Here is a 21,469-nt window from a genome sequence, read left to right on the forward strand (position 1 = left end):
TCAGTTAAGCATCCGACTTTGGCTCAGGTCATGATCTTGTGGTTCATGGGTTTGAGCCCCGCATCGGGCCGTGCACTGACAGTGTGGAATCTGCTTGGAATTCTCTGTCTCCCTCTCTCCACCCCTCCACCCCCACCAAAATAAATAAATAAACTTTAAAAAAAGTAGAAAGGAACAGGTGAAATTAATTTTAATAATGTTTTCTTTAACCAAATACACTCAAACTATTATTTCAACGTGTCATCAACATAAAATATTATCAATGAGCAGTTTTTTTTTAATTTTTTTTTTAATGTTTTTATTTATTTTTGAGACAGAGAGAGACAGAGCATGAATAGGGGAGGGTCAGAGAGAGGGAGACACAGAATCCGAAGCAGGCTCCAGGCTCTGAGCTGTCAGCACAGAGCCTGACGTGAGGCTCGACCTCACGGACCGCGAGATCGTGACCTGAGCCGAAGTCGGCTGCTCAACCGACTGAGCCACCCAGGCGCCCCTCAATTTAAAAGTTTTTAAGGGGCTCCTGGGTGGCTCAGTCGGTTAAGGGTCCAACTCTTGGTTTTGGCTTGTGAGTTTGGTCTGTGAGTTTGAACCCCACATCAAACTCCACACCCACAGTGCAGAGCCTGCTTGGGATTCTCTCTCTCCCTCTCTTCTCTCTCTCTCTCTCTCTCTCAAAATAAACAAATAAACTAAAAAATAATAAAAGGGGCACCTGGGTGGCTCAGCCCTTAAAGCATCTGACCGAGTCAGGTCATGATCTCACAGTTTGTGAGTTCAAGTCCCACATCAGGTGAGCTTGAGCCGTGCTTCAGGTGAGCACAAGACCGCCTTCAGGTAAAACACCAGCCCCGCTTTGTGAGAGAGCCCCGCTTCTCTCTCTCTCTCTCTCTCTCTCTCTCTCTCTCTCTCCCACCCTCCCTCCCTCTCTCTCTCTCTCTGACCCTTGTGGGATTCTCTCTCTCTCTCTCTCTCTCTCTCTCTGCCCCTGGCTCACTTGCACCCTCTAGAGAGAGGTACAAAAAATAGTAATAATAAAAATAATAACAGTTTTAAAAATTCTCTTCAGAGCTCTGCTCCAATGCCCGCTGTGTTTCCCTGAAGCCATCCTGGGTTGGAATTAGCTACTTCTGTTACACTGTGCTTCTGTTATGTTCATCCCAGTGCTTCCGCTGCTTGTTTCTGTGCGTATCCAACCCATTTTATTGTAAGCACCCTAAGGGGAAGATCATGGTTTATCTTTTAATTCCCAAAGGACTCCTGGCTTCACAGATGCTGGATGAATAACTGACCCATTGAACCGAATCCCCGTTTGTTGCACACCAGTCCCTGGGCTGGCTGCAGGATGGGCTGATCATTTGATTCTGTTCTCAGTCCTATTCCAGATGTTGGCAAACAAGGAGAGGAAGAAGAGGAGGAAGGTGGCATGGGGCCCTGTCTGCCGGTCACCCCGAAGAACTGTCTTCCACGGCGGGGTATCAGCGTCCTGGAGAAGCTCATCAAAACGTGCCCGGTGTGGCTACAGCTGGGTCTGGGCCAGGCGGAGGCAGCCAGGATCCTGCAGCGGGAGGCGGCTGGGGTGAGTTGGGGTCTCTTCACCTTGTGACGGGTGGGCGGGCACAGCCACAAGGAGCTGCCTGGGCTCCCACCCAAGCAGCTGGCCTCTGCACAACCGCCCATCTACATTCCTTTCTTGGGTTTATCAGCTTTTCGACTGGGGTGTCTTTTCCCCAAACTCAGGAGCGAGAGACTGGTGGGAGGTCTGGTGTCCCTGTTGGAGAGCAGGGAACTGTGTGGCTGGCGCGGGCTGTTCTGGGCATTCGTGCACCTGTGTTGATACTTGGAGAAGAAAGGGAATGCCTTCAATATTAGGAGACGGGATTGTGGACAGGACCAGGCATCTGGGACCAGAGGGTACCAGAGGATATCAGAGCTGGAGGGACCTGAGAAATCATTTTACACCCGTTTATTTGACATATGAGAAAAAGGGGGCTGTGTGATGGAGGCAAAAGATCTTGAGTCAGGCTCTGTGAGTTGAGTGAGCCTCCCTTTCTCTCACTTTGAAATGGGACCATCAATTAAAGTGCTTTGCTCTAGGTGATATGGGCATTGCAGGGGAAGAAAGATCCCTAGATAGTGAATCAGAGCTCATCAAATGCTACCGACCACCACCCCACGCATTTTCTGTTCCATGCCACTTCCTTTAAAAAAAAAAAAAATTCGTTTAATTATAAAAGTGATAGGCATATGTATTCACTGTAAAAAAAAAAAAATCAAACTGGACAGACGTGACAAAGTAAAGTGTAGAGTCTTCTCAAAGTTTTTGCCATCTATTCTCTTTCAGCCTCTACTCCACTCCCCAGGAGTCTTTTTTTCGGTTTTCTTTTTTATCGAGGTGAAATTCCCAAAACAGAAAATTAACCATTGTCAAGGGCACCATTTAGTACGTTCACAGTGTTGTCCCAGCACCGGTCCTGTCAGACATCTGCCAGACATTTCCTGGCCCCAACGTGAAGCCCTGCATCCAGTCCCCCCACCCCCACCTCCGCCCCTGCCCCCGGCAACCTCCAGTCTGCTGTAGAAGCCTCTTTTGCTCTAAGTGCGTCCCTCCAGGCATTCTTTACGCAGAGCCCCATGTTGATAGCAGCCAGGATTCATCAGGTACTTACTGAGTCCCAGGCACTAGTCCCAGGTCTGTCTGTGAATCATCACTCTTTGGGCTCACAGCAGCCCTCTGAGGTAAGCATTACAGTTATGCCCATTTCACAGAGGAGGTAAGCGGCAGGCAAAGAAGTTGAGTGACCTCCCCCAGATGGCTCAGTGAGCAAGGGCCCGAGCTGAACCCAGGCAGTCTGGCTGCTGCTGTGCTGTCTGATACACGCACGTGCAGGTGGAATCATGCCTTTCGGCCGCTGAGCACTCCTCCGGGGTTCAGCGTCGATGCAGTGTGCAGTCTACGTGCGCTGTGTCCAGGAGATGGTCCAAGCTCCCGAATACACGGGGCTCGGTTGATTAGTGGACTCATTCACCTTGGACTAGATAGAATCCATCAAGTCCGCAGTTTCGGGATTACCGGAACTTAGGGGCTTCCAGCCACGTCCCAACTTCCGTTTGTCACAGGTGCCCCTGCCCTAGGGCGTGGGGACCCTCACTCTTAGGGAGTGAGGCCCGACAGCCCAGCAGGATCCTTCCCAGCTCAAGGGAGGCCTCCTCTGGGTATGGTGGCAGGTGCCCCGCGGGCCAGGCGAGTCCCACCGCAGCACCAGGGGCAGCCTGGGAGTCTGTAGATCCCTCTGGGGGGATGAGCAGGGAGGGAGCTCGAAGGGCAGGCTGTGAGACTGTCGTGCTCGAGAAAACAAGGTCTGTTGTGTCGTCCTTCCCCACCATAAAGTTTTCTGTTTGGAACTAACGGACGGCTTCAGAGCGGATGATAAAACCGTGTGGAAAAACGGAGTCGGGGGCTCAGGACAGTGAGTGTCCCGGTCAATGTTCCCAGGCCCCAGGCCCTGAGAAACATCCTCTTCCCTATTAGGTTCTTTTTTTTTTTTTTTTTTTTTTAGTGTTTATTTATTTTTGAGAGAGAGAGAGAGAGCTGGGGAGGGGCAGAGAGAGAGGGAGACACAGAAACCGAAGCAGGCTCCAGGCTCTGAGCTGTCAGGACAGAGCCCAACGCGGGGCTCAAACTCATGCCACTGTGAGATCATGGCACGCTTAACCAACTGAGCCACCCAGGAGCCCCGACTCTTCTCTATTAGGTTCTGAGGGGATTAGCTTCCCACCCTTCCCGGAGGCGATGCAGCTCAAAAACAGCCCCAAGTGCAATGTTTTGATGCTGAGGGATGGCCATTTTCTGGAGCTTTCTTGGTCACTGGGAGAGGTGTGCCCGGGCGTGGGTGTAGATGTGGGCGGATAGCACAGTAAGGACCCTTCCCAGGAGAAGGCAGGTGCGTCTCCAGGGCCGGCTGGGCTGGGCCGAGGTCTTGACTGCTCTGCCCCCGAAGGGTTCAGCCCTCGCTTCAAAAACTTTAAGATAACCCCAACTCACAACAACAACAGTGGTTCTATGTGAAGAATGCTTACTGATGCCAGGCCCTGTATTGGCATTAACGTCAAGTACTATATGATGTCGTCTCATTGAATCCTTGTGATAATTCTGTGGGGCTGACTCTGCTATTATCCCCAGTTGACAGATGATGAAACTGAGGCTAAGAGGAACATTTCTAGTTTGGGCTTCCCTCGAAGCAGACCCCGAGATGAGGATTTGAGTTCAAGAGGTTTATTTGGAAGGTGACCCCAGGGAGCACCAGCAGGGAAAGTAAGACAGGGAAGGGAAGGGAAGGGAGGCAGCTGATAAAAGGTATGGATGTGATCATGCAAGTTACCTCTGGGCAAAGAGGAGTGAATCTTGCTGGAGCACTCTGGGAGCCAGTGTAGAGCACGCATCTCAAGGTCATCCCACATCTCAAGGTCATCCCCCCACTCTCGAGGGACGAGAAAGCAGTTGTTGTCTACCAACCCCTGAGAACCATTGGTTCAAGGCTGTGGAGGTGAGGATTCATGTTCCAGCACCTCCTGTCTGCCCTGGGTATGAGAAGACCTGACCCTGGCCAGAAAGCGGTGCTGAGCTCTGGAGCGATGTGGGCAGACTTCCTGGAGGAGGCAGATGCTGCGCTGGGTCATGTGGCACGGATGGGCAGGACTGAGATGGGGGGAGCTGAGAGGTTCATTGGAGAGTTGGTGGGTGCGAGAACCGTACAGGCTGAGCCCCAGAGGTCGGCATGAGCTGGGCTGGGGCACACGGCGATGGACCTATGATCCGGGGGCTGAGTCTAGCAAATAGAAAGCTTCTCCAGGGCTAGGTCCTAAAGTGACCCCACGCCCAGAGGCCTGAATCAGATCCTGGGAGTAAGACCATAGCTAACATTGAGACAGAAGGCAACTGCCCTAAAGGAGGTCAGCCAGGCCCTCGCTCGGTTCCCGCTCGCTGCCCCTCGGAGGCCGCAGGAGCAGGGCCAGCCCTGAGAACAACAGAATTAGAGCAGATGCACCTTCTGTCGGCTTCCCTGCCCTCTGCCTTTACCCCGGACTCTTCCTCTTCTATATTTTCGAGCAGAAGCCAAGCCCTAAGCTCACACTCTGATAACAACGATGGGCCAACTTTTACCCAGAGTTTTCCCCAGAGTTGCTCTTTGCACAACCTGATCCATTCTCACGGTGATTTCTATCAGGTAGTAAGTGTTACTAGTGTCCCCATTTCCAGATGAGGAAACAAAGGCAGGAGAGGTTCACTCGCTTGCCTGAGGCCACACGACTGGTGAGCACAGAATCTGCATGGTGTGACCTTCATCGAAGGCCCTTTGCTGGGTACCTTCATCCCACACGATGGCCTGAAACTCAGCTAGAGTGTTGCTTTCTTTGTTTTTAAAGCTGCAGCCACTGCAGGTGACTTCCAGGCTGTGGGAGAGAGAAGGGTCTCCAGAGATGGCCTGGACCCACCCTTCCTGATGTGGAGGGTACTTCCTCCTGTCCATGCGAATGGTCAAGAGACTGGGCATCCTGCCCCCTTGCCGCCACACCAGTATCTCTGTGACCTTGACCACGACCCACCCCCTCCACCCCTCCCTGTCTCTCCTCCCTGCAGCCTGCTTCTCTGATAAGGTGTTGGGAACATACCGGCCCATTTTTTATTTGTGTGTATCCAGAAACCAGGCAATCGAAAAGCCACCTTTATTCCATCTGCACCCAAACATTGTGTTTTAAAAAAACAAAAACAAAAACAAAAACAAAAAACACACTTATTTTGGAAATTTGAGATTTGCAGAACAGTTGCAAAGATAGTATAGGGAGCTCCCAAATACTCCTCACCCAGTTTCTGCTATAGTTAACATCTAACGTTAGAAGGATACATTTGTCACAATTAATGAAACAATATTGATACATTCATGTTAACTAAAGCCCACAGCTTGTTCCCAGTGTCCATTTTCTGTCCCAGGATCTCCTCCAGGGCACCGCATTACATTTAGTCGCTGTGTCTTCTCAGGCTGGTCTTGACTGTGACAGTTTCTCAAGCCTTCTTTGTTTTTCGATGGCCTTGACAGTGTTGAGGGATACAGGTATTTTAAGGTATTCTGTAGGAGGGCCCTCGGTTGGGATTTATCTGATGGTTAGACTAGCGTTATGGGGCTGTTCTCATCATATCATGTCAAAGGCACCTACTATCAACATGACTTACCACTCACTGTTAATATTGACCTTGCTCACCTGGCTGAGGTTGTGCTCAGGTTTCCCCTTGGCAAAGTTAACTGTTTCCTCCTTCTGTACTGCCCATCTTGACAGGAAGCTCCTGTGCATACGGCCCACCCAGAGGGAGTGGGGAATCCTTACTACCTACGTCAATTATTTGGAGCTCTTCTGCACAAGATCTTTTTTGTGTCCTCTCCATTTATTTATTCATTTATTTTTTTATTTTTTAATGTTTATTTATTTTTGACAGAGACAGAGCATGAGCGGGGTAGAGGCAGAGAGAGAGACACACACACACAGAATCTGAAACAGGCTCCAGGCTCTGAGCCGTCAGCACAGAGCTCCATGCGGGGCCCGAACCCATAGGCTGTGAGATCATAACCTGAGCCGAAGTCAGACGCTTAACCAACCGAGCCACCCAGGCACCCCTCCATTTATTTGTTTATTCAGTCATTTAGTTGTATCAATATGGACTCATGGATATTGATTTCAATGCTTTGGGTTATAATCCAATACTATTTTAATTATTTTGTTGCTCAGATTGTTCCAACTTTGGCCATCGGGAGCTCTTTCAGTTGCCTCCTGAGTCCCTTTGACATACGCCCATCATTGCCTGTGTGTGTGTGTGTGTGTGTGTGTGTGTGTGTGTGTGGTCTTTGGAGCACTTCCTTACTTTCTGACTGCATGCTTCTTGTATATTTCTTTTTTTTTTTTAATTTTTTAAATGTTTATTTACTTTTGAGAGACAGCATGAACAGGGGAAGGACAGAGAGAGCTGGAGACACAGAATCTGAAGCAGGTTCCAGGCTCTGAGCTGTCAGCACAGAGCCCGATGCGGGACTTCAACTCATCAGCGGTGAAATCATGACCTGAGCTGAAGTCAGACACTTAACCAACTGAGCCACCCAGGCGCAGCACGTGTATATTGCTTGCCCCAGTCCTGGAATCAGCCATTTCTCCAAGAAGCCCTGGTCCCTTTCATTAGAAAATAATATTAGAAAGCAAGATCGGGGTGTTATGTTTGTTTATTGCTACTGGAGTATCATTGCTTGGAGAACAGAAGATAGCTTTTAATGAAAGAAATCTCTTGTAAGATTGCTTTTGTGGTGGGGGTTTAGCTCAATTGTTGCAGCAGCCTAGTTGTGATACAGACCAGCCACACAGGTGGTTCAAGGCACCTTCCCCAGGTGTGAGTCAAGGAATACCGATTCCGTTCAAGTGAGTTTGGCAAGGGGTTGGGTGCCTGGGTGGCTCAGCCTGTTAAGCATCTGACTCTTGACTTCAGCTCAGGTCATAATCTCATGAACTGTGAGATCATTCCCTGTATCCAGCTTGGTGCTGATAGCATGGAGCCTGCTTGGGATTGTCTTTCTCCCTCTCCCTCTGCCCCTCCCCTGCTCACGCGCTCTCTCAAAATAAATTAAAAAACTTAAAAAGATTAGTTCGGCAAAAGCATCAGGGAAGCCCCTCTCTTGCCCCTTCGGGGTGCTGGGGCCAGGAAGGAAGGCACAGTCAACACTTAGGGCAGACCTACTGTGTGCCACACACCATCTGTCATCTTTCCAACAGCCCTGCAGAACAGGGGGCGGGCTTTCTACTTTACACCTGAGGAAACCCAACGCCCATGGTAAGGAGCCTGCCCGAGTAATAGCTGCTAAATGGTCAAGTGCGATTGGAAGCCACCAACTGACTGCCTTCAAAGGCTTTAAAAAAATACAATGTCTCAGGGCGCCTGGGTGGTGCAGTCAGTTGAGCGTCCGACTTCAACTCAGGTCATGATCTCACGGTTCGTGGGTTCGAGCCCTGCATCGGGCTCTGTGCTGACAGCTTGGAGCCTGGAGCCTGCTTCGGATTCTGTGTCTCCCTCTCTCTCTACCCCTCCCCGGCTCATGCTCTGTCTCTCTGTCTCTCAAAAATGAATAAACTTAAAAAAAAAAATACAATGTCTCGGCCTCATTCCCAGAAATGTGGATTTTTTTTTTTTTTTTTTTTTTTTTTTGGTCTAGAGTAAGGGCTCAGGCACCAACGTATTTTAACAGCTCCTAGGTGGTTCTGATGTGCAGCCAGGATTGAGAAACTCCATCCACTCCATGCCTTGCCACCGCTTCATTATCAGTAACGGGAAACGTGGGTCATGTGTCCAGAGTGGCCTCTAGAGCCATGGCAGCCCCTGAGTTTGTGGCCTCTGGGAAGGACCAGCCACTTCTGTTACTGCTCGGATGGGCATGATTGGAAAATTTCCCCAAGCAATGGGAAAAGAGTCCTAAAATAACAGAAGTAGAAAAGCAGACAGCTCTGGATTGTCCAGGCCAAAAATGGATCATAAAAATAAAATCATTATTGTGTCTTGGGCTTTGGGTTTGTATATAGTTATTTGGAGAGGAGGGAGGGCCTGCAGTGACTGCATAGTTCTCTCCCGAAGCATATTCTGTCCAGCTGTTACTGAAATCAGTTGGGCTTTCCAAAAACCCACACTGGCTAAGGGTAGACAGGAAGAAGCTCCTACAGCCGTCTGTTGCAGCCTCGTGGACTGCAGGCATTTACCCGTGAAACGCCCTGTGCGAGCCTGTCAGGATCTGGGCAAGCCCCCAGGGCACTGATGCTGGGAGAGAATCTTCTGGAAGGAAGGAGTTGTGGGACCCTCCCACCCCCTGGCCCTCCCTAGACTGGAAAAGCCAGCTCAGAGGGGGGAAGTGACTTGCCAGAGGACACAGCAAACCAGGGTCGGAACTAGGAGGGACACCCAGTGTCCTGCCTTGCAGCCCAGTGCTCTGACCACTACCCCACTGTTGTTTTGGGCGTGGGGACGGGAGAACCCTAGCTCTTTAGAGAAAATTGGACCCCCTGGGATGCCTAAGTGGCTCTGTCCGTTGAGCCTCGGACTTCGGCTCAGGTCATGATCTCACACTTCATGGGTTCCACCCCCGTGTCGGGCTCTGTGCTGACAGCTCAGAGCCTGCTTCAGATCCTCTGTCCCCATGGCTCTCTGCCCCCGCCCCCCGCTGGTTCTCTAAATAAATAAACAAACTTTTGAAGACAGGGGTGGGGGGGGGTGGGAAGAGGGCACAGAAGGAGTGGGCTGATTCAGATGTCGGCCCAACGGGGCACCAAACTGTACTTGTTCCCACAGAGGAGAGAGGTTGAGTGAGGACGCTGGGACACAGCAAGGTTTGTTGGTGGCCTGGTTAACGGGGGAAGACTCAGGAGTGGCGGTGGATGGTACAGAGGGCAAGACTGTGAACTGTTGCACTCGTTATGACCCCGGGCAGCCCACAGGCACAGGTTTGCTGCAGGTGGACAAAGAAGTCTGGACCTGTCACCTCCTGTTCCCTCACTGCCCACCTTGAGCTTCTCCTTGTCTCTGGGCTGAGGCCTGACATCTGGACCCGGCCTTGCTGCGAGTGCCTGGGGCCTCACATGCTTGCTTTCTGACTCATGGAGCCATTCACAAACAGTGGAGGATAGGAATGCTACCTCTGTACAGTAGGGGTTTCTGTGCCATTTGCCCTCAGGGCTCGGAGGCAGGTAGGGGGTCCCTGGGGAAGGGAGGCACCAAATACTGAGAGCTTATTATGTAGCAGGCATTCTCCGGAAGGCACCTGTGCAGTTCTTCTGATAATCACTTGAGGCACTGCGTCAGCCGGGCATGCTTTTGGCTTCAAGTAACAGCAAACCCAGCCTGTGGTAACTTGAGCCATAAAGCTATGACTGTTTGTCTAATGAGGAATGTGGAAGTTGGGGCCCAGGGTTAGTTTAGCAGCTAACCGATGTCCTTAGAACCCAGGGTCTTTCCACCTTTCTGTTCCCCCATCTTCAAGGTGTTGGCTTTGTGTCCTCAGATTTGTCACCTCATAGTTACAAAAGGGCAGCTGCAGCTCCAGCCATCTCACCCATTCAAAGGCAGGTGGTCACAGGCAAACGGCTTTCTTCTCCTAGACTCAGTCTTTTTGCCAGGGAACAAATATTTTTTAGATGCCTTTTTGGTCACCCCTAACTGCAAGGGAGGTTGGGAAAGGGGATGAATGGTAGAAAGGAGCAGAAGAACCATGATTGGCTTTGACCAAACATGATTCATCTCCTGAGGCAGGATCCGTTGCACCCAGGTCAGAATTGGGGTTGGTTAGCAAGAAAGGGAAGAGATTAGTTCTCGGGGAGCTAACTCCTAGCGACTGTCACCAGCAGGAACTATCATGATCCCATTTTCCAGAGGAAGAGGCAGCCCCAGAGGGACCACACAGCTCGGAGTGGCTGAGCTAAGAACGGAACTCAGAGTTATCTGGCCCTAGAGCTGCAGGCTGAAGTTGTACGTGGAAGGGCCCCAAAGCCCAACGCTCTGAACGTTCCCCTTTCTCTCTCTCTTTCTGCTGGTCCTGCCCCCATACTTTTCTCATCTGCACAATGGGTAAAATACTCCAGACCCTAGGGAGGGAGTTGCTGCAAGGTACCTAAAACCTCTAGCCTGGTGCCTGGCATAGGACGCATGCTCGGTTGACAACGTGGGTTGGTGGCGTTGGAGGACGTGTACTGTAGTGGTCACAACCGTGGCCTGAAGGTCACTGGCCTCGCATTCTCGTCCTGGCTCTGCCACTAACGACTGATGTGACCTCAGGAGGTCTTTTTGCATTGCTGGGTCTTCGTTTCTTTGGCTGGAGAGTGGGGATCTGGGCATGTTCCTGGCCTTCAAATATCCCCCCACCCCTGCCTCCAGAGAGCTCGGGGGCCCCTCCATGGCTCCTCACAGAAAGAAGAGAGGAGGGGGTTCCCAAAGGATGAGGCCCAAGTCCATACCCCGGATGGCTGTATCATTACCTACTGTTGCATGACAAATCACTTGAAATTTCGGTGGCCTAAAATGGTCACCGTTTGATTTGCTCACAGTTCTGTGGGTTAGCGATCCGGGCTGGGTTCTGCTGAGCACCGCGGCTGGTCTCACCCGGGCTCGGCCACACAGCCGCAGTCAGCTGGCAGCTGGGCTGGGGCTGGCTGGCCTGACACGGGCTCACTCACCTGTCTGGCCCTTGGGGGTGGGCTGCTGGCTGGGCCGCGTGACTCCAGCGGACTCACTCAGATGTCCTTACGTGACACCCATGGTCCAAAAGGGTCAACATGGAAGCTGACCTGCCTCCTCAAAGCCTAGGCTCGGAACTCCAGAGTTCCCATCTGCTGCGTTCTTTTGGTCCAAGCAAGCCCCAAGGCTACCCTTCCAGGTGTGGGGGAGTTTGATGAGAGAAGCTGCAAAGAATTTGTGGCCACTTTTAATCCCCCATGCAGGGGAACAGTCTTTGCATCCTTATTCCTATATCTCCCTTTGGAAAAAGATACATAATAATCATCTTACTAATAACTCATGTTTTTTAAAGTTTATTTATTTATTTTGAGAGGGGGAGGGGAGTGCACGAGCAGGGGAGGGGCAGAGAGAGAGGTGGGGAGGGAGAGAATCCCAAGCAGGCTCCGCACTGTCAGTGCAGAGCCTGATGCAGGACTGGATCTCATGAACCAAGAGATCATGATGTGAGCCAAGATTAAGAGTCAGATGCTTAACCGACTGAGCCACCCAGGCACCCCTCAAATATTTATTTATTTACCATATGAGATTGTGCCTGTAACAACCTTAGCATGTGGTTTAGTGCTCAGTAAATGGTAGCAGTCTACTATAATAATAAAGATTATTAGCACTATTTATTTATTAAGTGCACACCGGGTGTCAGGTGTTTTATGTACGTCATCAGCAATTCTCACGGCAGCCCCGAAAGGTGGATGTTATCATTCTCATGCTCAGAAGAGGAAAGGAACTTGCCCGTGGATCCAACAGCTAGTGAGTAGCAGAGCTGGGTTCTGGGTCCCACTGTATCTCTAAAAAGCTAGCCGCAGCGGGGGCAGAACGAGAAGTGAAGGGGGCTTGGAGAATTTGCACACAGGACCCCCCAAAGGTGTGGGAGAACGAGCTCTGAGGGGCCCATCCAGCACTGCGGCCTCCTACGTACTCACCTGCAGCAACCATCGTGGGCGATACCTCCTTAGAGTAGAAGTCGTGGTCACCAGTCGTGAGGCTGGGGGTGAGGGGTTCACAGACAGCTCGCACAGATGGTCTTCCTCCCGGCGCTGACTTTGGCCGGACTCTGCCGAGTCTAAGCATAGGAGACTCACCATAACCTAGAATGCTTGCAGGAGTTGCTATGGTTATTTAGAATATTATAATATGCGTTATCGTGCCTGTCCTCACTTGGCTGCACAGCGACACTGTGTCTGGAGTGCGGTCTGTGGCTATTTCCCAGGAGGGACCCTGTGACTAGCTGAGCAGCTAAACCCCCCCAAAGGGGAACACAGAACACTGTCCAAAGGACAGTGGCCCAGGCAGCCCCCTGTCAGTGCCCCCCTCCCTCATGGCCCCACTAGCCCGCAGCCTCTCTGTGCACCGCCCCCCCCCAACTTTCCCCAGTGCCTTACCTTGGCTTTTCAGATAAGAGCCCCAGGACTTGGCCATGGTAGAGGGAAGTGCCATGTGAGGCTTTGTGGCCATGCAGAAACGGTGGGTGTTGGGCATTCAGAACTGGGGACTTGTCAGAGTCCAGCCTGGGGGACTTTCCACCCCTGCCCACGCCCCTGCCCCTCAAAAAGCAGATGACACAGGCAGGAGGGCTATAAATAAGTGAGCCGCTCCTGGTGACGCCTTGGTCTGCGTCTTCCTCCTGCCCTTCCCGTCTGCGTGGCCTTGGGTTTGTTTTTCCTCTCTGTAGCCCGAGTCTTCACCCGTCAAAGAGGATGGCAACAGTACCTACTTCACAGGGCTGTGGGGAGAACGAGTGAGGCCAAATGTAAGGGACGAACGTGGCACAGAGCACAGACGTCAGCCGCGGTTTCAGCTTCTGGCTGCTCACCGTCGACTGAACCACGCTCTCAGGGAAGCACCTCCTGGTTCCTTTGCACAGTAAACACGTGTGGCAGACTCATCCTCAGTTCTAGGTGGAGCCCGAGACCGGGAGACAGAAAACCAAAACCCAGTTGGGGGGGAGGGGGGGGGTGCAAATGGAGAATGAATCCTTAGTGAGCATCTGTGGAGACCCGACTGTCCCACTGGGTGCTTCCCTGTGCAATATCTCTGCGGCTTCCAATACGGAGGGGCGGGCTTTGGCTCTTTTTTTGTTTCTGCTGGGTAGTCTGGTGTTATTCTCCCCATTTACAGATCACATCAGAACACTGAGGCTCAGGGGAGCCACAGAATCACCCAGGGCCACCGAGCTCATGACTGGCTGCTCAGGGCCTTCCGGGAGCCCAAGAAAAATACAGATTGTGACAGACTGACTCTCCTCCCAGCTGGAGAAGTTATCTTCTTCCTTTCCGTAAACATGGGGGTGGAGCACAGGGCTGATGTGTCAGCAGAGTGGAGAAATCTAGAAATAAGTCCGTGCTGGGTGTGAAAGAGCCAGGGAGCCTGCAGGGCACAAGGAGGTCCCATTTGAGGCTGGCACCCGTGCTTTGTCATGGCAGTCAACCAAGAGAGAGCTCAGCGTGGGGTCACAATAGTCCAAGAAGAAGGCGATGCCAGTAGAGGAAGAAATATATGTTGGGGCTACGGCCCTGGCCCTTTGTAGGTCTCTCGCTCTCTCTCTCTCTCACTCTCTGACCGAGTTCATCCTACTTATAGGCATCCTGATTATCTTCTCTTCTCTTTTATTTGAAAAAATAAAAATAGTTGGTGGCATTTGCACTCACGGGTCATGAGCCACAGTTTGGAAAACACTGGCCTTCCTTCCCGTGCCCTGTTCCCCAGAGCTCCAGGCAAGAGGCCCTGGGGCAGCCTGGAGTCCACTCATTGCACAGTCACCCCCCCCCCCCACCCCCACCACGTACATACTCACTCACTCACTCACTCACTGCTTTGACAACAATTCTCCAGCGCCAGTGGGGGTCCTACAATTCAACCCGGTTCTGACACTAAGTACCTGGAGTGAGTGCAGACCCCGTAGGTTAAAGAGCAGGGTCCCCAACAAGACTGCCCTTACTTCAGACGCCAGACACAAGTGGGGTCCCCAGGCTACCCAGACTTCTGACTTGGCTTTAAACATGACGGCCCCCCTTCAGAGTTGATCATTCGCTGAATGACTCTGAGAACTCACTGCAGAGACTCTATTTCTGCTGACCCTTTTATTCTAAAGGACACAACTCAAGAGCAGCTAGGGACAGAGACGAATAGGGGTGAGGTCTGGGGTGGGGAGGGGCGCACAGAGCTCCCGTTCCCTCCCCCTGGTGGAATCCAGGCACAGCACCCCTGACACATCTATGTGTTCACCAACCAGAAATCTCCAGGGAGTTTTATCTCCTGGGCATGACTGGGCCGACTAACATGTCGGCCATCCAGTCTGCAGCTCCCCGGAGAGGCAGAGGTGGGGCTGAAAGTTCCAACCCTCCATTCCCCACCCCCACCCCCACCCCCACCCCCCACCCCCGCTGGTTTTTCTGTGGCCAGCCCCTCCTTTGACACCAAGGGCTGCCATGAGTCACCTGTTAGTGTGAATTCAGGTACAGTCAAAAACGGCTCATTATGAATAATAAAGGACACTTATCACTCAGGAAATTCCAAGGGTTTTTGTAGCTCTGTGCCAGGAACCTGAGACAAAGACCAGATCCCCTTTTCATTATACTACACTCCCCCACCCCCACACCCCCACACCCCCACAGACTCACCCTCACATTCCCACACACACTGCTGGTTCCCATCCAGCCCAGGCGGAAGACAGCTTGACCTTGGGCCTCTGAAGCAAAGGCCAGATAAACCCTTTTCCCTGCAAGACAGTGTGTTCCTGAGGCCAGATCGGGTTCAGGTGAACACATCGGTTCAGCGATGCCACAGCTCTGCGTAAGGCGAGGCCGTGCAGGGGGCTCAGGCGTCCTCTCTGCGTGCAGGGTGGGGGCTGCCGAAGGCTTCTAGAGGTAAGCCAGCCTCTGCTGGGTCCGCTAGGAAAGGCCAGCTTCCAGGCTGGGGCACATTTGCAGGCAGCATGTCACCTGCATTTCCACCCCCAGAAGCCTCCCTCCTGTCCTCGCCTGTCCTCTCCCATCCACACTCCACGCTCTCATGCTCTCTCCACTCTGCCCTGCTCCAGGAGAGGGGCTGGTAAACTTCCAACCACAGTTGAGTGACTCATGGGCTCATTGTGTCACTGCTCCCAAAGGAGCCCAGCTTCTCTGGGCCGGGTGCAGGGGGTACGGGGGTGACTGAGTGCCCAGGATCCAAGTCGAAGGGCATTACTTGTCTCTCTCTACCTCAGCTTCCTCCTCTCTAAAATGGGGATAATGATAACACCTTCCAGGGCCACCTGAGTGGTTTAGTCAGTTAAGCGTCTGACTTTGGCTTCGGTCATGATCTCACGGTTTGTGAGTTCAAGCCCCACATCGGGCTCTGTGCTCACAGCTCCGAGCCTGCTTCAGGTTCTCTGTCTCCCTCTCTCTCTCTCTCTGCCCCTCCCCTCCTCAAAAATAAATAAAATAAATATTTTAAAATAATAATAATAATAATAATAATAATAATAGCAACGCCCCCCCCCCCATAGCTTTAATAAGGGAACTAAGTGAGATCATGGAATCTAATCACCTGGGGTTAAAGCCTGAGGCAGACTAGGGAGGCAGTAGGTGTGGGCTGCTATTAATCAATATTAGGATAATGTTTTCTTAACAGTTATAATAACGAAGGCAGAGAATCTGGAGTATCATGAAAGGGGAGAGAGGACAGTGTGCCTTGGTGGGAAGAGGGAAAACCTGCCATTTTCATGCTTCTCCAGAGCATCTTGTGTCCGGGGCCACATCCCTGGGGCCACATTCTCGGGGATGCCCTGGTGGCCCTGTTCCCCAGCGTTCCCTCAGCATCTCTGGCCAGACTCCTGGTCTTCCACGCTCTAGCCCAGGAGCTTGGGACCTGAGTGGGGGAGGCTTTAGACCTCAGGGTGGGGACGGGTGGAGGTGAGCATACATGTTGGGATGTGACTTGAAAATCAACATGACTGCCCCTCCCTTAGAGCTTTTCTGTGTGTGTATGCTGGACCCCTACCCATATCAGAATCAGCCCATTCTGAACCCTTCCCACCCAACCAGCATCCCCGGGATGGGGCACAGGAATCCGCATTTTAAACACCCCCATCAAACTCTGTGTCTACAATACAGAATTCTTTAGGAAACATTGATTTAGTTGACCGCCCCCCCTCTGTGGGCCTATGAGAAATGGAGACTCAGGAGCAGGGGACATGGGCCAGGTGACACGTGGCTCTTGGGGCAGAATCCCCAGTTCTCCTGAGGGATGCTTGCCTCCTTGTTTCTGGAACATTCTGGATGACTTCCAGCTCACTGCTGCCCTTCTAACCTTCACCCAAATCTTTGACTCATGGAGCTGCCCCCTCCTTCCATTGTAGACGTTCCTGGTCTGCCGGGACAGCAGCTTGAAGCACCTGGTGCTCTGTGTCCACTTCCCTTCCCTGAACGACAGCTCGTCCGAGGTGCTCGAATACACCATTAAAGAAGAAAAATCGAGTAAGTACCTTCCTGTGCTGGCCCCTGACCACACAGCAGCAGCAGCAGAAGATGCTACACCACACTACCACAGACACTCCCATCTGGTCAGAGGGGTTTAAAATAGGAAGGCTGGGGGGACTTTCAGCCCCCCAGAGTTACCTGGCCAGGTTTGTTGTGAACTGAGTTTATCACTCACAGTCGATGTGTTTCCGCTCACCCCTGTCACAGCCTGTTGGCTTTGCTTCCTCTTGGCCGCCGTGAAGCTTCTTCTGGTTAGCTCAGGCTGGAGAAACGGAAGAAAAGGAGAGGAACTGTCTGGATCCCTGGTCCTAGCGACAGCTCGGCACACACCCCAACCTTGATCTTGGACGAGTCACTTAACCTCCCTGAGCCCATTTTCTCGTCTGTCAGATGCACGTAACAGTCACTGTCCTGCCTGAGCCACTGGGCCTTGGTGAGGGTCAAATGGGCAGGCAGTTTGGAAGACGGAAATCCTGTGCGTGCACAGGGCTGTGGGGAGCAGGCCTGGGGCCCGTGGGAAAATGTTTTGGGGCCTCTGATCAAGGGCGGTTTGTACTGATACACAGTGAAAGGGTCCGGGCCTCTCGCAGACCATGCCAGGTAGTAAGAGCCAAAAAGCCTAGGAGTTAGAAGAATCTATAGAATATTCCAGGCATCCAGCTTAGGTCCTCTTAAAAATCCGGGGGGTGTGGAAAGCTTTTTACCCTTAGTTAGAAACAGACTGAAAAGAGTTAAAGAAGACAATAAAATATGTATGAAGTATATTTTGTAAATATATATTTATATAACATGTAAATATAATAAATATTTTGAGATATTTATTAAATATTCTGGAGTGGTTGTTTCTCAGGAAACACTTGTGCCCAACACTGAGCAGATACACAGATGAATAGGCTCTTGGCCTCAAGGGTCTCCCAGTCTAGTTGGGGGGGGGGGGCTTGGTGGGGGTGGGAGGGACACAGACACACGCTTGCTGTGCGGTGTGACAGGGGTGGCTGCAGAAGGTGGGAAGGATTCCAGGAGAGCAGGAACAAGGAGAGAACACAGGCTGGGTCCCAAAGGGGAGACCGGTGGGTGTTAGTGTGCTTAGAAGCTAATCTTCTAGCTCCAGAGGTGGATGTGGATGAGAAAGCAGAAGCAGGTTGCTCAAGGGGGCCTTTCCACAGAGACCCTGACTCACTGTATGTTCAGCACATGGTTATTGAGCATCTCCCCTGTGTCAGGGGCTGTTCTACCACTGGGACCACAACATGGGACAAAACACAGCCTCAGCCTCTCAGGGCTTATGTTCAGGTGAAAGGAGGAGATGGTAAACAAGGAACAATACAGGATGACCTTGACCTGAAGAGTCCCTGCTGTGTAGAATGTGGAAATGGGAAGATCAGCCAGCTGCCTCAATATCAACAAAAAGTGTAAGGGCTTAAGCCCAGAAGAGGCTAGTGTCTGCTCCTGTGCAAGATTCCTCAGCAGCAGCGGGGAAGGCTCTTTTGGGAGGGGGGGGGGGGAGGGCGGGGGGCTCTGCAGCAGGAGCAGGCAGCCTCCCAGTTCAGAGTCTTGTGCAGGAAATGGGTGTGTCACTTGTGCTTGCATTCCATTGGCTAGAGTGCGGTCATATGACCACACCCAACTGCAGGGGAGACTGGGAAATGTGGTCCTGGCTTGTGCCCAGGCAGAAGCAGAGGACTTGGATTTTGGTGAAAGGCTGAGAGTCTGTGAGGGGGTAGAGTATGGGGGGTTGTTACTTTAGATAGCAAACTAGTGACCTCTGTCCCGCAGTGTCCAGCAACAAAGAAAGTGTAGGGATCTCAAAGAGGAAGGAGGGTCATAGTTTTCCCAAGCCAGGGTATACAGTGCCTTCTAATGACTGTAGAAGGGGGAGGTTGTTTGGGGCTCCTACTGTTCTCCAAGAACCCGGGCCCTTTCTTGGATGTTCTCAGCAGGTGCCTGGGGGTGCACAGACCCCGGGTGCGTGTTTGACCATCAGCCGGGTTCAAAGACTCGCCTGCCCAGGCACTAGTTACCTGCAGTCCTTTAGAAACCTGATAGCCGGTTGTGCTCTTGAATTTCAACACCAGCATGGAGAAAGTAGCTGAAGGTGGGCATGTGCTCTAGAAGTGCAAGGAGGGAGCTTTGTTCAAGGGCAGGCTGATAAGGAAGGCTTCTCAGAGGAGAGGGGAACCGGGCTGGACTGACAGACTGGAAGATCTGCTTTTCTCCTTTGCCCCTCGCTTCCTTCCCACTTCCCCGCCCTAGCTCCAGGGTAATCACTTCTAAGTCTTTCCAACCCAGTTACACTTCCTGGCCTTTGGGGACTTGGTCAGAAAGCATGCATAAGTCCTACCCAATGGAACCAGGATGTCATGTCTGGCTGCAGATGTCTCATTTCCAATCGGGAGCCCAAGCCACAAACCAAGGCACTTAGCTCCCTTTTCCAGATTCATATCTTCCTCCCAGGACCGTGTGGTAGAATCTCACTTCCCACTCTGAAACACTCAGTGCTCAACTTTGCCGAAAAGACCATCAAAACCCAAACCCCAAATCCTTCCTGTGACATAACTCTTCCAATCATGATCTGTGTCCATTCACTGTGACCGCACAGATGTCATCTATAAGTTTGTATGTGTTTTTCTTTGGCTCTTTCTGTATATTACTCTGGCGCTCCCCCAAACCTCACACTCCTGAACCCAGACAACATCAAGAATGGACCAGATGATGTGTTTCTGTGCTTCCTTGATTCACCATTCTGATCTTTTTGGTCTCTTTCCTCATTCAGTACCTGTCTCCTTAACATGGTGATCGAGCACAGACTACAGAAGCCACCGCCTGTGTTTGAATCCCAGTTCTGTCTTCCACTACCTGTGTGACCTCTCCAGGCCTTACTTAGCCTCTCCAGGCTTCTACGATGGGAAGGATAATGGTGTCTCCCTCATAGGGGTGCTTGCAGGAATTAGTGTGTCTAAATTACTTAGGACAGAGGCACCTGAGTGGCTTAGTTAAAGCATCCGACTCTTGGTATCGGTTCAGGTCATGATCTCATGATTAGTGGGATCGAGCCCTGAGTCAGGCTCTGTGCTGACAGCGTGGACCCTGCTTGGGATTCTCTCTCTCCAAATAAATAAACAAACTTTAAAAATAAATAAATAAATAACTTAGGACAGTACCGAGAGCACAATAGAAGATTATAATCATATTTGTTGGGCCTTATTATCATTATTATTATTACTAATTCTCCTGCAAGATTAAGCTAAAAGGAAGAGTGGAATGAGCCTACACAGAGGTTTCCAGGCTCTGGGTAAATCCCATCCAACGTGTGCGCCCGCCTCGTAGTCCCTTGTGGGAGGCGGGAGCCACCAAGCTTTTGAGTCCCCCTGTGGCCGTGGTGGCCGCAGCGGGGGACAGCCTGAGGAGGAAGTGGGCAAGGGGAAGGCCCAGGCCCGGGACTGGGGCCTTTTGTTGGGATTTCCCACGCAACTCAGGCAAAGGAGGGAGACGAGGGGATCCCCTGAACACGGGAGGTCAGCCTCACCCGTGGCCCCACGAGGAAGGCTCACTTGCACCACCTCTGTGGTTCTGTGTGCTTGGATCCCCCTCTCCTTCCTTGTTAAGAGTTTCTTCGCAGGGCGCCTGGGTGGCTCAGTCGGTTGGGTGGCCGACTTCGGCTCAGGTCATGGTCTCGCGGTCCGTGGGTTCGAGCCCCGCGTCAGGCTCTGTGCTGGCAGCTCGTGAGCCTGGGGTCTGCTTCAGATTCTGAGTCTCCCTCTCTCTCTGCCCCTCCCCCATTCATGCTCTGTCTTTCTCTGCCTTTCAAAAATGAATAAATGCTTAAAATTAAAAAAAAAAAAAAAAAAAAAAGAGGTTCTTTGCACAACACTGACCCAGTCGCTCAGGCTAGTGATGCTGTGGGGACGAACAGCCCTGAGCAGCAGCGGCTGCTATCTGCGCTCTATGCAGGGAGGGGCGGTGACCACTCCGAGCAGGCATCACCATCTCCTGCACCCCCAGTCTACCTCTGTTCCGCTCTGAGGTAAAAAGAAGGCTTTGCCGTGTCTGGGTAGCTAAGCTACCACTTAGCTTCACAGGGACCCTCAGAGGCCAGCTGTGTGTGCGTGGCAGGTGGGGGCAGAGAACCAGCAGAAGAAGGCACTAGGGCCGGGGACGCAGGGAACACAGGAGCAGGCTACAGGATGGACGGAGGCTAGGCCAGCTGAAATGGCTGAAATTAATGAAAAGCTAGCCCCTTTTCATTCATCCGCACCCTTGAAGATGGTGACACTGACACATTCATGTGACGGCATTTTTTCTGCTGGCTGCCAAACAAAAACAAAAACAAAGAAGGAGAAGAAAGAAAAAGAAAATGAGTTGGCCCTGTCTCCAGAAGAGGAACCATCAGACAGGGACGGATGATGTGGTCTGGCCCCTACAGAAAGCCACTGCCTGGCACTCAGTCTGAGCCACAGGCCCCGTTTCGGGGGCAGCCCCACGGTACTCCCTGCCTACTCCCTGCTACCCAGGCTGACCCCCTGGCTTTAGAAAAGCTGGCGTGTTGAGCTCAGGCAGGGTTTCTTCTACCCTGAACAGATCTCCCACTCTGAGGTCTGTGGTTTGGGGCCAAGTAGTTGAAGCTGATAGATCCACCTGTGATTAGGAACAAAGCCCACCTCACTGGTAAATTTGGTGAATGTCGTGCTGATTGGCACTGATGTGT

At 51.9% G+C, this 21,469-nt stretch overlaps 1 protein-coding gene across 1 annotated transcript in view; it reads left to right on the forward strand.

The window, feature by feature from the left end:
- Positions 1–21,469, forward strand: part of RIN3 (Ras and Rab interactor 3) — a 123,279-nt gene that overhangs the window by 38,336 nt on the left and 63,474 nt on the right. Inside the window, exons 2-3 of the mRNA XM_042944134.1 lie at positions 1,372–1,576; positions 16,644–16,761. Of these exons, the coding sequence (XP_042800068.1) occupies positions 1,372–1,576; positions 16,644–16,761 (323 nt within the window). The remainder of the gene's footprint in view (positions 1–1,371; positions 1,577–16,643; positions 16,762–21,469) is intronic.

This window comes from Panthera leo, chromosome B3 (genome assembly GCF_018350215.1).
Source record: "Panthera leo isolate Ple1 chromosome B3, P.leo_Ple1_pat1.1, whole genome shotgun sequence".
Taxonomy (NCBI): Eukaryota; Metazoa; Chordata; class Mammalia; order Carnivora; family Felidae; genus Panthera; species Panthera leo.